This window comes from Mastigoproctus giganteus, chromosome 9 (assembly GCF_048544385.1).
Source record: "Mastigoproctus giganteus isolate SK-2022 chromosome 9, ASM4854438v1, whole genome shotgun sequence".
NCBI lineage: Eukaryota > Metazoa > Arthropoda > Arachnida > Uropygi > Thelyphonidae > Mastigoproctus > Mastigoproctus giganteus.
Genome location: NC_143583.1, coordinates 25,522,762 through 25,538,421, shown reverse-complemented (window position 1 = coordinate 25,538,421; position 15,660 = coordinate 25,522,762). Strand labels below are relative to the sequence as shown.

The 15,660-nt window shown below is 38.4% G+C and overlaps 1 protein-coding gene across 1 annotated transcript in view; it reads left to right on the top strand.

The window, feature by feature from the left end:
- Positions 1-15,660, top strand: part of LOC150080108 (ubiquitin carboxyl-terminal hydrolase 25-like) — a 364,983-nt gene that overhangs the window by 91,645 nt on the left and 257,678 nt on the right. Inside the window, exon 4 of the mRNA XM_090381833.1 lies at positions 11,854-12,021. Within this exon, the coding sequence (XP_090237959.1) occupies positions 11,854-12,021 (168 nt within the window). The remainder of the gene's footprint in view (positions 1-11,853; positions 12,022-15,660) is intronic.

Below are 15,660 nucleotides of genomic sequence, written 5' to 3'. Positions count from 1 at the left end.
TATATGATATCAAAATTATTTTTTGCATCCAGTTCCTTTGTGACCACATCGTAGTATCCAATCAAATTGGTCAGACAAGACTTCCCCTTAACAAACCCATGCTGTGTCTGAACTATTACTGCAGTCTTGTGTAGGTGATCCTGCATCACTTCTTTAACCAGTGACGCCATTATTTTCCCTGGAACAGAACTTAAACTAACAGGTCTATAATTATTTGATATTTGAGATTATTTGACACTGAGATCACTGTCACCTAGTGGTTCCTTTCTGTAAAACAATGAAGCTTGCTAAAAATGAATGATTGGATACTGCAGTGTTTCAATGGTTGGTTTAGAAACATAGCCAAGAAATTCCATTGTCGGGACCTATAATAATTGAAAAAGCCTTTGAAATTAATAAAAAAAAAAAAACTAGCGGAGATCTTTCATTCAGGGCTAGCATGGGATGGTTGGAAAAATTTAAGTTTTGCCATGGTATTCGACAATTTTCGATCCAGGGTGATTAGCTAAGTGCAGATAGTGCAACGATTTCTGTTTATCGTGAAAGGATACAGAAGGAAATAGCTGATCAAAGTTTGGTTAGAGACCAAATACACAACTGCATTGCGACTAGCCTTAATTAGAAGGCACTACCTCAAAAGACACTGGCCTGAATCATTGAATGGCACTGGGATTAAAGATCTCATCACTATAATGGTATGTGCTAATGCCAGCAGTAGTCATAAATTGCCTTTGGTTGTTATAGGAAAACCAAAAAGGCCTAGATCATTTAAAAATATTAATTTTAAATGCTTTGCCAATTAAATATTTCTCACAAAACAATTTGTGTATGAGCCAAGATATATTTTGTGATTGGTTTTCTAAAATATTTGTAACACGTGTAAGATCACATTTGGCATCAAAAGGTTTACCACAATATGCAGTGCTACTGACGGACAATGAATCTACTCAATTCCATAGACGTATGTGATTTAAAAAGCGATGATGGCAAAATATCACGCCACTTTCTGCTAGCAAACACTACATCTCTCATTAAACCGATGGACCAAGGTGTGATTGAGGGTATGAAACATCGTTATTGCAAAATGTTCATTTGAAAACTTCTTTCTGCAGAAAATAAAGTAGATGTGATAGTTTTGGAAAAGCTACACAATAAAAGATGCAATTTTCAACGTCGCTGATGTCTGGATTGATGTTCCAGTTCAAACAGTACAAAGAAGCTGGAATAAGTTGTGGCCAGTAATATATTCAACTGATACAGAAACAATTCCAGAAGAAACTGATATTTTGCAGTTATGTTCGTATGTTTCTGGTTTCAAAAATATTTCGATGGAGGAAGTAAATGATTGGCTGGATATGATGCAAAATGGACGTCGGATGCGAAATTTTAGACAACGATGAAATTGTGCAGAGTGATAACAATTTCGGATGATTCTGAAACTGAAGAAGAAGAAAAAGCTTCTGCTAATGGAACAATAAACATAATTAGCCACTGTGAAGCTGAAACTATGTTGTAAAAATGCATTGAGTGGTTCCAGGTATAAGCAGCAAATGCTATGCAAATGTTAGTTTTGTGTAAAATTCGTAACATTGCTTCCCAAAAAGCTCGAGGGGTAATGAAACAAAAGAAATTGATCGACATTTTTAGAAAAGAAATTTAATTATGTAATATTGTTTTCTTTTAAATTTCTTTAATGGCATTAGAACAAATTTGTATGTATGTAATATTGTTGTTTTTTTTTTAATTTTGTACGACGTTACTAGACAAATGTAAGTCAAAATATTAAAAAAAGGTATGTATATGTAGATAACTTTTTTTTTTATGAAAACCCCAAACATGAAAGGTATCAAAATCTATAGTACTTAGTACCGTGCATGGGTTGAAAGAGAAGTATGGGGCCCCCCATACTTCTCCTTCAACCCATGCAGGGGGGGGGGGAGATGCTGGAAACTTTGCTCTAGAGACTAAACATGGGTTTCACCACTTCAAACCTCCAGTAAGCAATGTGGTGTATTGCACCGGTTGATGAGTCATCAACTGGTGCAATACCGGATGACCTGGTAAAAAATAAATAATAAAGTTTAATTAAATTTCATATGGTTGTATATTATGTAATAAAATAAACAAGTTGGATGACTTGGTCTATTGTATGTATAATATTTTTAATGTACATATTCTATTATCCGTCTATTTGATTGTCTGTCATGGTCTCAGTCCTGTACCCTGGCAGATAATCAAAGTTCTACTGTATTAGAACTTCATTGTTGTGAAATGTGGCCATAACATGCAGAAGAACCAGCTCTGGTGGCATGAATGATAAACCTACCTGGCTTTCACACATGATTGGAATTAAAGTTAATGCTCAGAAATTTTTTAACAGCTGCCCAAGAGGATATCCCACATCGAAGAACAAAAGTTAAATACCTAGTTATTCACTTATTCTGTTTTTAAAAATGTCAGCCCATTTTGGCAAATGCACATTACAGGTTACCCCCCCCTTAACGCTAATAATTCATTCCGTAAAAACAGTGCTAAGTGAATCCGCCCTAAGCGAGCGCCGCATTCCCATAAGGTAACATGTATTTGTGAGTTGCGGTCAGTGCCATAGGATATTTCCTAATCAATAATAAACAGTAGTGAAAAGATCACAAATGTTGGTCAAAATATTTAATATTTGAATATTTGTACATATAAAATATTCTGCATTACATACGTATATAATTACGTATTAGAATTAAACTTACAATTCCAATTAAAATCATGAATTTAATTGATCTAAATGGATTTAATTTAATTGATGAATTTAATCATGAAAAATGTGTCGATTTTGGGTTGAACTTTGGCCCTCTTCCAAATAAACTAAAAGGGGTATTAATTTTAAATCCCCCGCAGTGTTACCACCCAACAATAAAGTCAACGATCCTTCGCCGCTTTGAAACCTGGCATGCTTTTTTCTTCTTTCAGTATGAAACTTCTTTTAGGCATTCGTTTCCACAAAAGTCCTGCTTCAGATATGTTAAAAACTTGAGAAGTATAACACATAATATCCCTCTTCAATAATTTTAACAAGTTCTTTTTTGAAAGTTTCGGCTCCTTGATCTGCACTTGCGGCTTCTCCCTGGATTTTAAATCTATTCAACCAGCCCTTACTAGTTTTAAATGGTTCCACATTTTTTTTTTTTTTTAGGTGAATTTTCTTCAGATCATCATATTGGCTAATCTCTCTCTCTCTCTCTCTCTCTCTCTCTCTCTAATAATATTTAATTTAACTGAATTCTGCATTGGATATTATCTTCAATAAAATTAGTTAGTCTTTCCATTTCAATCCTAATAGCCAGCCTAGCCCTAGTTGCTTGCAGTGGAACAGCTATCTTTCCCGCTGCTAAAATTAATTCTTTATTTTTTTTTTATAATAGTTCTTACAGTTAAACTTGCAAGTCCTAAATTATGGCACACATCCGCTTGTCTTTGACTGGAATCGATTCGCTTCAAAACGTCTAATTTAATTTTCAAATTCAGTCTTTTTCTTACATTTATAGTCTTCGTACTGCACTCAGACGTTGCTTTTTCATTCTGCCATTATTAACTCTTCGAAAATGTAACTGTGTTGGTTGCATTAATTATAATACAATTTTCAAGTAAACTGTCTGTTTCGCACAATGTCTAATATGGTACTGAGTGATGACTAGACTTCGGATAAATGCATATAATGCAAATATTACAAGCAATATACTTGATAATTTTTTAAAATGTTGATCTCGGAACTACGTAACAAAGTCACTGTACTGCAATTAAATTAGCGTGCGAGAAAATTTCACTGAGCGTGGAAAAATTTCTCAAGTCGGCGTGGAAAACGTTTTAATGCTGTTTTGCTTTCATTTTCAAGCTATCGACTCCATCAAATGAAACAATTTCGTTAAATATGCCAAAAATGCAATTTGTAAAAGAGCGTTATAGTGATCTGTGACAGCGTTATAGTCAGATACGGGTTATAATATAAGAACAGCATTATAGCAAATCAGTGTAAAGCGAACCGCGTTATAACGGGGGCCTGCTGTACTTTGCTATTGTTGACATGACAAAGTTGTTTGTAACATACCGCCAGGGGTTATTGAGACAAAAATCCATAGGAGATGCAGTGAGAGAACAAGCTCCAGCAGCAGATAAATGATCCTTGAGGTTGTCACAGATATACTCTCAGGTAATACAAGCTATGCTTTTTATCTGGGAGTCTAAAATGCTGATGGAATAATATTTAGGTGACACTTGGGTAAAGTGGACTGAATTTCTGTGAATTCCAGTCATTCTGCAACAGCCAAAGCCTCTGTTTGCACACTCATGATGATGGGACTGTTAGTAAACCTGGGTATAACCTCCACATCAAGTCCTAAAATGTGGCACCTAGTGTACTGAAGGTGACCAACAACCCAGTTGAAAACCAACATAAGCAGGAGTCAAGTGTGTGTTCATACTGCATGGAGGAAGTCATTATTAGCTTGTAGATAACTCTCTTCAACTGGTGCAATACCACAACTTTGTTTATTGGGAAGCTTGAAGTGGTGTAACCCATGCTTAGTTTCCAGAGCACAGCTCTAGCAAACCCCCCCCTCCCACACATCTCTTCCATCATGCGGTTTGTCTTTTGTGGTTAGGATGGGCATTATGGAAGGATCCAATCTTCCTTACCTTTTGAGGGTTAGGAAGTAGCTCTAAAATGGTATTCACAGGACAACCACTATGTAGTCCACCAGACCGAAACTATTGATAACTCTCTAGGAGAGTTCGAGATCAGCTAGTGTATAACCTTGATCCATCTACTCTGCCAGATATTTCGTATTGCATACACACTACCGAATGCCCTCCAGTCATCTGGAAGGAGTTCGGTTGGGCATTGGCAAGGCCATGTTATGTCAAGGAGCTGGGTATGTTCTTGCCTTGTGTATGCTGTATCCTAAAATTTCATTACTTCATACATCATGAATAGCAAAACTAATAGGACAGACTTATCTGTGAAAAGATCTAAACCCCCGAAACACTTTGTTCATTTCACAAATATACATGATCTCAGTGATGTCCATTTCCACTTAGTCCCTGAAGCCCCATGTACTTTATCTAACAGAATCCCAGCTATTGATTGATTCAGCCACTTCTCTCTTGGTTGTACAGTGAATAATTATTCCTAATTGCTCGCTGTCTGATTTCTTTTGCTTCAAAGGTGGTACTTGTGCATATGTCTGCTGCTCTGATATTCCCTGTCAGAGAGTTAGTATTTTTAATCTCTTCTTTTTTTGAATTTCTCTGGCTTAAAATCTCTCTTCCCCATTCTGTCAATTCATCTGTTGTCTCTATCATTCTCCCAACTTCACTGATCACTTGGAACCCTTTGACTCTCTCTCTCTTTGAATCTTGACTTTCTCCAGTCCAACTTTCCTAACAGTGAGGTAATTTTCATTGTGATATAAACTTTCACAATTCCAGCTGGCTTCCAATTTTAAGTCACACAGACCTAGCTGATCGAGATGTTGAGGCTTTTGCAATTACTAATCACCTCACACATTGTTCATTTACCTACATGAATACCAGACATTCCTAACCACACAGCCAACACTTGATCTTTTTCTCACAAAAAACCGTTCCAAGTTGGGATATCAGAGACGTGGTGTCACACAGACATAAGTAATGCAGAACTGGAATTTGGGGAGTACAACGTCTACAGACAGGATAGGAAGGGAGGAGGGATTATGCTATTAGTTAAGAAACACATAAAATCCAAGGAAGTGAAGCCAGTCGACATCGCTGGACAGTGCAGTGTCGAGTCAGTTTGGTGTGACATTAGCATTAGGAGATCAAAATTGAGAGTAGGAGTGTGCTATAGGCCTAATGACTCTGATGAGTATAATAAGAAACTGTACAGGGAAATAAAGTGGGCCAGTAAATCAGAGAGTCTTATAATGGGGGATTTTAATTTCCCAGATATTGACTGGAATTTGAGGATTGGTCACTCACACACTAGCAAGGCTTTTGTGGATTTATTGGATGATTGTTTTCTAAATCAGCATGTTCGGGAAGCAACTAGAGGGAGAAGTACTCTTGATCTGATTATCAGTAGTGATTCTTCATGCATTAAGAATCTGCAGATACAGGAACCACTAGGTGGCAGTGATCAGTGTGCTGAAGTGGGATTTACTCAAGGAGGTAACTACCATCAGGGGTAAAGGGAAGGGTTATTATTGCTTTTGTAAAGGCAACTATGATGGTCTGAGACAGTATTTAAATTCTATACAGTGGGACCAACTGATGATGTTACCAACAGCAAACTCAAAATGGGAAGCATTCAAAGAACTTATCTTGGAAGCTACTAGGCTTTACATACTAACTAAGAAATATTGTTCAAGGTTCAGGCCTATATGGATGTCAGATGAACTAATGAGACATATGGCAGAGAAGAAAAATGCATGGGATACATACAAATTAAGACATGACACAGAAGTATATGATAGATACAAGTTGATCTGTAAGCAAGTTACAAAGGAGGTTAGGGAGGCGAAGGCAGATTACGAGAAATCTTTGGCAAGGGATGCAAAGAAAAACAGCAAGGAGTTCTTTACTTATGTAAACTTTGGAAGGAAGGGGATGAATCAGATTGGTCCACTTGATATCGATGGTTCAACTGTTGATGATCCTGCTCAGGTAGCTAACAAACTAAATCAATATTTTGCATCAACATTCACACATGAGGAGTTATTCAGGAAGGGGAATGCCATAGATGAAGTAAACACTGGCAGTGAGCTAGATGATCTTGTAATAATTGAGAGTAAAGTGGAGGAGAAATTGTTGAAGATAAATATAAGAAAGGCAACTGGGGTGGATGGGATCTATCCAGTTATATTAAAGGAGGCAGCAAAGGAAATAAGCAATCCGGTATCCATAATTATGAGAGCTTCCTTGGACTTAGGGGGAGGTACCCACAGACTGGAGATGTGCAATGTAACCCCAATTCACAAAGGAGGATCAAAGGCTGACACAAGTAATTATAGGACCTGTGAGTTTAACTTCTGTTCCAGGAAAATTAATGGAAGCGCTGCAGGATCATCTTGACAAGAATTCAGTTATAGCTCAGACACAGCATGGTTTTGGTAAGGGAAGGTCTTGCCTGACCAATTTGATTGGATACTATGATGTAGTCACAAAAGAATTGGATGCAGGGAATAACTTTATTATATATTTGGATCTTAGAAAGGCTTTTGATACTGCTGCACAAATTGGAGCAGTGTGGCATTGGTGGCAAATTGTTGCTATGGATAAAGGGATGGTTGAGTGGCAGAAGACAGAGAGTGGTAATTAATGGACACTGCTCATCGTGGACTAATGTTATTAGTGGAGTCCCTCAGGGTTCAGTGTTGGGTCCATTGTTGTTTTCTGTATTTATAAATAATATTGATGATGGTATATCAAGCTTAATGTCCAAGTTTGCAGACGATACAAAGGTTGGCAGGGTTGTTAAGGATGCTACTGACACTATGCTGCTGCAACAGGATCTGGAAAGGTTGAACAGATGGGCTGAGAGGTGGCAAATGAAGTTTAACATTGACAAATGTAAAGTAGTACATATGTGGAAACAGCAATCCCAGAGCAACGTATCAACTCTGTGGTACTACACTGACAGTGGTAGAGAATGAAAAGGACCTGGGGTAATTGTGCAGGCAGATATGAAGTTCTCTAAGCTGTGCAGACGGGCTGCAAGAGTAGCTCATGGTGTCTTATCAATGATATACAGGAATTTTTCTAGCAGGGATAGGGAGGTGATTATTCCCTTGTATAAGGTAATGGTCAGGCCGCACCTTGAGTACTGTATACAGGTTTGGAGGCCTCATTTTAAGAAGGATGTAGAGCTGCTGGAACGAGTACAGAGAAGGGCAACAAGGTTAGTGAATGGAACGAAGGGTTGCTCTTACGAAGAAAGGCTTAAGTTTTGCAAATTACAGTGTCTGGAGACTAGGCACCGGCGAGGTGATCTGATAGAGGTGTACAAAGCCTTGAATGGTTTGAGCATGCTCAATGCTGATGGGATACTGCCTCTTGCTCAGAATAATCACCTGAGAGGGCATAAATTCAAATTGAGGAAAGACAGATGTAGGATAGATGTGCGGAAATTTGCCTTTAGCCAGCGGGTAGCTGGTTGGTGGAACAGACTTCCATCCCTTGTTGTGGAAGTTGATAGCCTAAATAAATTTAAGGCTCAGCTGGACAGGTATTTCGAACGAACGGAGGGGTGAAGTGAAAGGGTTTTTTTTTTTTTTTTTTGGCTGATGCTGCATAAGCTTGCTTTCTTGCATCATATGCCTATGCTAATGCTAAGTACACAGTTGAGGCGAGCAGTCCTCTAGACACCTCAGATCACAACTTAGCGATGGTCTCCATCACGATTGAGATGGAGACTTGAGATTGAGATGGATCGTGATTTTGGCTCAGTGGAGCCTTTTTCAACAGGACCTTTCTCAACCTCATGTTGTTTGGCATTATAAGAATGCAAAATGTTAATGATCAGCAAGGTTTCTTTTCCTTGGTTGGATTTTAGATCTTTTGATGTCAGTGTTCTCAGATCGTGTCAGTGAAATTATTATTATAGTGATGAAATCCTTTATTCAACACTCACATTCATACAGCTATCAGATTTATTTCAGTGCATGTGGGTACAACCCTGCTGCCTTTGCTGTTGAACAGTTTGGGAAAATGTGGCCCAGAATTACGGGTTAGTGATAGACATAACTTTTTTTATGTATTTACTAAAAGGTTTGTTCTTCCATGAGCTGCTTGACTGATCAAGGCTACTTATCATCTAATGAGAGACGATTAGCCCTGAAAGAGCCCAGTAGTTTGCTTTAGACTTTGAACAAACTGGTTGTCTTAGATTGGATGGTGGTAAAGTTCTTCCACAGCTTGTTCCCCTTCGTCCCACAGATGCTCAGTGTTAAGATGTAGTGACTGAGTAGGCTAGCGAGGTATGGTAGAGTCACTTTCTTCTCTGGGGAACCATTACCAGATTGTCTGTGCCTTGGCATTGGTGCATTATCCTGCTGGAAGTAACTGCTGCCATGTGGATAAACTGAGCATGAAGGAATGGTTGGTTATAATGTTTAATTAGGCTGTGACCTGCTGGTGTTGATTTATTACTATCCAAGGACCTAATGTTTACCACCAAAACAGTCCCAGCACCATTGCACTTCCATTACCAGCCTCAGTGTTGACACCTGGCATGATGGATCCATTGATTCATGGCTATAACTAAAGGTTGATTGTGTTGCATGGTCAGATGTGTGAGGTGGCCAAGCCATTGGGAAATAGCTGTAAATTATGCTGTTTCAAAATGTGTTACAAAATAGTTGTCATGAGGCATGATTTATGGGTAGTACTCCATATTGCATTCATGTGTTTGTACTCAAGGAAACTTGTGGCTGAAAGTTAGGAACAACATGCTGGACATTTGTTCATAGTAACATGTAATCATCAGGTGGTCTGTGATCACAATTTTCTGAAGAAAGCTGAGTGCATGACAAAATTAATGATAAAACATGTAATATTAGAGACATTATAATATTAGGCATATTAGAGATGTATGGTAGGAGACACAAGAACCAAGGATGGTTCTTGTCTCTCCTACCATATATCCCACATTCATTTTACTAATCCCCTTCCATGCCTTATCTGCCTAACTCACATGGATAAATCCCTAAAATGTCTATGTGAAGTTTTTGCAGTTCACACATTCTAAACTGTTCTTTTTATGGACATCAATTAATGCTCCTTATCACTCTACTCATTTTTCTTTGAACCCTCTTAAATTCAGTTTTTATTTTAGGTTTTGGCCTCTAGACCTGAATATAATATTCTAAATGATGTCTCACCATCATCTTATACAGAGAGACAATGCATCCTTCTTCCTACCTCCAAAGGCCTTACAAATCATAGACTACCATCATTTATAATATTCTAAATGATGTCTCACCATCATCTTATACAGAGAGACAATGCATCCTTCTTCCTACCTCCCAAGGCCTTACAAATCATGGCGCCTCCGTAGCCAGGTGGGAAGGAGCAGCAGTGCGTAACACACGCTTCTTGATTAGACCGGGGTTCGAGCCCGTCACCACCAAATACGGAGGATGCGGAAAGGTCAGAGAATGACCACCGCATATCCCGGAGCAATATGGTCTTAGTTGCTAATGCTCCTAAAAACCAAAACAACAAACAAACTTACAAATCATAGACTACCATTTCATGAAATTTGGCATGCTGTGCAAACAGGTGTAAACACCTGTTTACACAGCATGCCAAATTTCATATCTGATTGTAATAACCCTTCTTCTTCTTTTGTCCTTGGCTGGAGGAGGAGGAGGTTGGCCACGCAACCAGTACGCTGCTGTAGGTGCCGCAGGGTTTCTGACTTGCTCTGTGATGTTCTTCCATGCTTTACGATCCAAGTCATAACCCTTAAATCTTTTTCACTCAGAAATACTTTTAATCCCCCCCCCCCAAAAAAAAAGAAACTTAAGTAAATCCTGGATTTCTCTTCCCCAGGTTATATTTAGAAGTATTGTAGACAAATGCCTTTTATTCATTTATGCATAGTTGGAAAATAATTGGTTATACTGAATTTTTTTTTTAGAACTTATTTTATTGAAATGGGACATTAAGTGTGGTGTAAACAAAGGGGCAAGTACAGTGACTAAGTGTAGTACTTCTAATGAGGGACATCTTCCATGACCTGGAAAAGTCAACTTTTTAGTAAAACAGTATTTATTGTAAGAGGATTTTACTGTATAAAAATTCATTGTAACTCTTGCAACTTTAGAAATGAACAAATGATAATTTCAGATCATTTTTAAAGCTTATTGGTACAGAATATGAAACTTAGTGTTGGAAATGTGTGTGGTATATATATATATATATATATATATTTATATTTATATTTACAGGGTGATTCACTACCAGTGCGACAAACTTGCAGGATGTGTAGGGGGCACAAAGACGAATCGGAATCACATAGCATTGCAGGGTCCGAAATGCCTTCGTCATGCGGTAGAGGACGTTGAACGAGAGGTCGCATGAACAGCGATCCCGCTGGAAGTCAGCATTTGCAAACCGGTTCCTGAGGCAGTAGGATGGACGAGTATTCAAACGTTGAACTGGCAGACATGCACCTCGCGTATGGAGCTGTGGACTGTAACGGGCACGCTGCTCTGTGCTAGTACCAGGAACGTTTCCTGCACAGGAGTGCTCCTCATCATATGATTTTCGCACGTGTGCACAGAAGTTTACGTGAGACTGGTTGTTTCATGAAAGGTACCATGAATCGAGAGCGAACGACGAGGACGCCAGACAATGAGGAGAATGTCCTACGTCTTGCAGAAGGCAATCCGAGTACGAGTACTTGAGCGATAGGCCAACGATTGGGTATTTCCCAATCCACTGTATGGAGGATACTGTCAACAAACCAAATGAGTTCATACCATCTGCAATGCGTCCAATCATTGGAGCCTGCGGATTATCCACTCCGGAGGACTTTTGCTACTTGGTTTCTTCAACAGCAAGGGTTTGCAAATGCCGAATTCCAGCGGGATCGCTGTTCACGTGACCTCCTGTTCAATGTCCTCTACCGCATGACGAAGGCATTTCGCACCCTGCAATGCTATGTGAATTCCATTCGTCTTTGTGCCCCCAACACCTCCTGCAAGTTTGTCGCACTGGTAGTGAATCACCCTGTGTGTGTATATATATATACAGGGTGTATATAGCATTTTAATAATATTTAAATAACTGGTTTCACCTGTTAATATTTTTGACATTTTTTAGAACCAGAAGGATCCAATGATGGTAATTAACCAATTGAAGGAAATTACAGGAGTGGATGATGTTAAGATTCTTGGCCAAGCTCTAGAAGCTAGTAGAAATGAAGCTGGAAATATTGATTTGACCCAAGCAGTCAATATACTAGTAGATGAAAATTCCCCTTACCATCAGGTATTAGAAAATGATGAAAATAAGTAAATACATAAAGAAGATAGGATTTATGGAAAAATGCAGTTACTGTTATAATGTATTTCTTCCAAGTAGATTATTGTACAGTCAAAGCTTTATATAACAACCTCTCCAGATAGGATTTATGGAAAAATGCAGTTACTGTTATAATGTATTTCTTCCAAGTAGATTATTGTACAGTCAAAGCTTTATATAACAACCTCTCCGGGGTAATGAGAAAACGGTTGTTATATCAGAAGGGTGTTATATTGATTCTTCATAAAATAGCATTAGGTTAATGAGATTGGCCGGGACCAACCACATGGGACATTATAACGTGTGGGATGTTAAAAAGGTCACTGTAAAGAGCTTTGACTGTATATCATTATTTATTTATTTATATATATTTTTTTGATCAGTAACCCACTTGTAAGAAATGCATTATTAACAGCCACCAATATTTTCTCATTCTTTCATAATTCTTTTATGAAAGAAAATAAGCTTTTTTACTCCAAACAATGGGATAGGTTTGAGAAATATGCAGAATTTTTCAGTTTGAAACTGATGCAGCAGTTTTAGCTGATATCAGTTATATACACAGTGCAGTAAAAAAATGAGACTGAATTCAAATAAGGTAAAATATAGATAAGGAAAATATTTTCTTACTCGTCTCCCTTGAAATAGTCTCAAAGGACTGTATATACTTGTTACAGCATTCATACAGCTTTGGAAAAACTTGTCTGCCCTGATGATATTTAGTTCTGCTCACATTCTTCTGAATGTCATAAACACTATCAAATTAGGAATCAGAAAATAAGTGCTGGAGCCAGGCACTGCTTCACATTTCTGGTTCACAAGCACAAAATAATGTGCTTGTGAACCAGAAATGTTTGCACGTTGATTGCTGTACAAGAAGGCACAATTTTCATTTAACATTGGTCAACTAGGCTGTTACAAATCTAGTTGCATGCACTTAATTCTCACCAATAAACATTTTCAATACCCCTAAGTAGTAATTGCTGGTAACAGTCTTTCGTTCTGGAAAAAATTCTTTATGGATTATTCCTTTGTGATTGAAGAATGCAATCAGCATGGCTTTGATACAATTTCTGGACACACTGTTTTTAGTCTTGGTGAGTTGTGATCACCATTCTATACTTTCTTTTAATCTCAGGATCGTACTGGAGGCACCAACTCTCCTCCCCAGTAATAATGCTGTTTAGGAAACCAGGTTCACTGTCATCTGTTTGAACGTATCTTTGCAACAGAGCCAGCGAAAGGGAAGAGCAGGGTGTGCACTGCACACGGCCCCACACTGGCGATGTTTTTTTATAATAAATTTAAATATTTTTAACTTGTTGGGCTATCGCTAGTTACAACTGAAAGAAACTTTGCAATGGGATAGATTTTTCAGAAATTATAGATGGTTTTGCAGCGAAAAAAGCACATAGAATTACTTTGTAATAAAATAAATATATATATATATATATTTTTTTTTTGTTTATATTAATATTGTATTTGTTTAGAGGTATAGAAATTGTTTTTGTTACTTTTGCTATAAAACTTTCTGTGATTTTATTTTAATAATTATTTTTAGATTTGAAAAGACATGCATCTTTAATGAATAAATAAAAGTTTATATTTTTCGGCCCCGCAAACCCTATGACCGGCTCTGCTTTGCAAGCATCTAATAGTTCGAGTTTTTCCTCATCACTGTGACAGGATGGAACAAACTTTGCAAATTTTTGTTTTTTTTTCCAAGTCTCAGGTAATTATGGACCATACTGATCCATAATGTTATTCACATTTAACTCACTCACCTGGCATTCACTTGTTAATAATTTTTGCACTTTGTCCACAAATTTGGGGTTGCGGGTCATTTTCAATTATCCACTTCAATTTCAGGATTGTCTGCTGCATTCTCTCTGCTCTCTTTAAAACTCTTAAACCATTGAAATATTTGTACTCAGGATAGAGCCTCATCTCCATAAGCTATTCATAATATTTTGTTTGTTTCATTGGACTTTTCCTTCCAGCTTTATACAAAACAAGGCGCTGACTCATTTTTAAAGGTGTTGAGTCAGTTTGGTGTGACATAAGCACTGCAAAAGCAGAAATAAGAGTAGCAGTGTGTTATAGGCCTAATGAGTACAATGAACAGTTGTACAGAGAAATAGTGGGCAAGTAAATCAGAATGTCTTATAATGGGGGATTTTAACTTCCCAGATATTGACTGGAACATGTAGGTGGGTCACTTGCTCACTAGTAAGACTTTTGTGGATTTATTGCATGATTGTTTTCTGCAGCAGCATGTTCGAGAGGAAACCAGAGAGGGTAATAATCTTGATCTGGTTATCACCAGTTGATCATTTGTGTATTAAGAATTTGCAGATAAAGGAACAACTAGGTGGCAGTGATCACAGTGCACTGATGTGGGTTTTACTTAAAGATATAATTACCATCAGGAGTAAAGGAAAAGGGTTTTTGCTTCCGTAAAGGTGACTACAATTGTCACAGACAGTTTTTAAATTCTGTGCAGTGGGAAGCATTCAAGGAATTAATCGCGGAAGCTACTAAAAGTTTCATACCTATTAAGAAATATTATTCAAGGTTTGGGCCTAAATGGTTGTCAAATGAACTAATGAGACTAGTGGCAGAGAAGAAAAATGCATGGGATGCATATAAATTATTAGGCGACACAGAAGCCTATGGCATATATAAGCTAGTCTGTAATCAAGTCACAAAGGAGGTTTCGCAGGCGAAGGCAGATTATGAGAAATCTTTGGCAAAGGATGCTAAGAAAAACAGCAAGGATTTCTTTACTTATATAAACTCTGAAAGGAAGGGGATGAATCTGATTGGTCCACTTGATATTGCTGGTTTGACTGACGATGATTCTGCTCAGATAGCCAACAAACTTCAGGTTGTCACAGACATTCTCTCAGATATGCCAGACAAGCTGTACTTGCTACCTGGGAGTCTAAAACGCTGATGGAACCGATATTCAGCTGACACTCAAGTCAAGTGGACCCAATTTCGGCGAAGTCCGGACGGTCTGTGACAGCCAAATCCTCTGCTTGCACCTTCACGATGGTGGGACTGTCAGTAATCCTGGGTATAACCTCCATGCACAAGTACATGGTGGGTGACCACCCAGGTGTGAACCAACGTAAGCAGGGGTCGAGGTGTGGCGCCCACACCACATGGAGGAACGCCACCCCTCTATGTTACCAGGCAGTACTAGGTGGTAGATGACTCTCATCAACCGGTGAAATACCACCACTTTGCTTATTGGAGGCTTGAAGTGGTGGAACCCATGTTTAGTCTCTAGAGCTAAGTTCCGGTCAACCCTTCCCTATCTCTTCCATCATGTAGTATGATTGATGACTTTTGAGGTTATGATGAACATCGTGGTGAGATCCAATATTCCTTACATTTCGAGGGTACAGCTCTAAAACGGTGTTCGCAGGCCGGCTGCTAGTTAGTACACCAGACCGAACCTATTGGTTCCGAACCTTTAGGAGGCTTCCGGATCAGCTAGTGTATAATCTTGCTATCTCTACTCTGCCAGAGAGTGACCTGAGGGAGTCCAAGTAGTGTGTATGTGGGGAGCATTGTCGAGGCCACGTTATGTCAAGGATC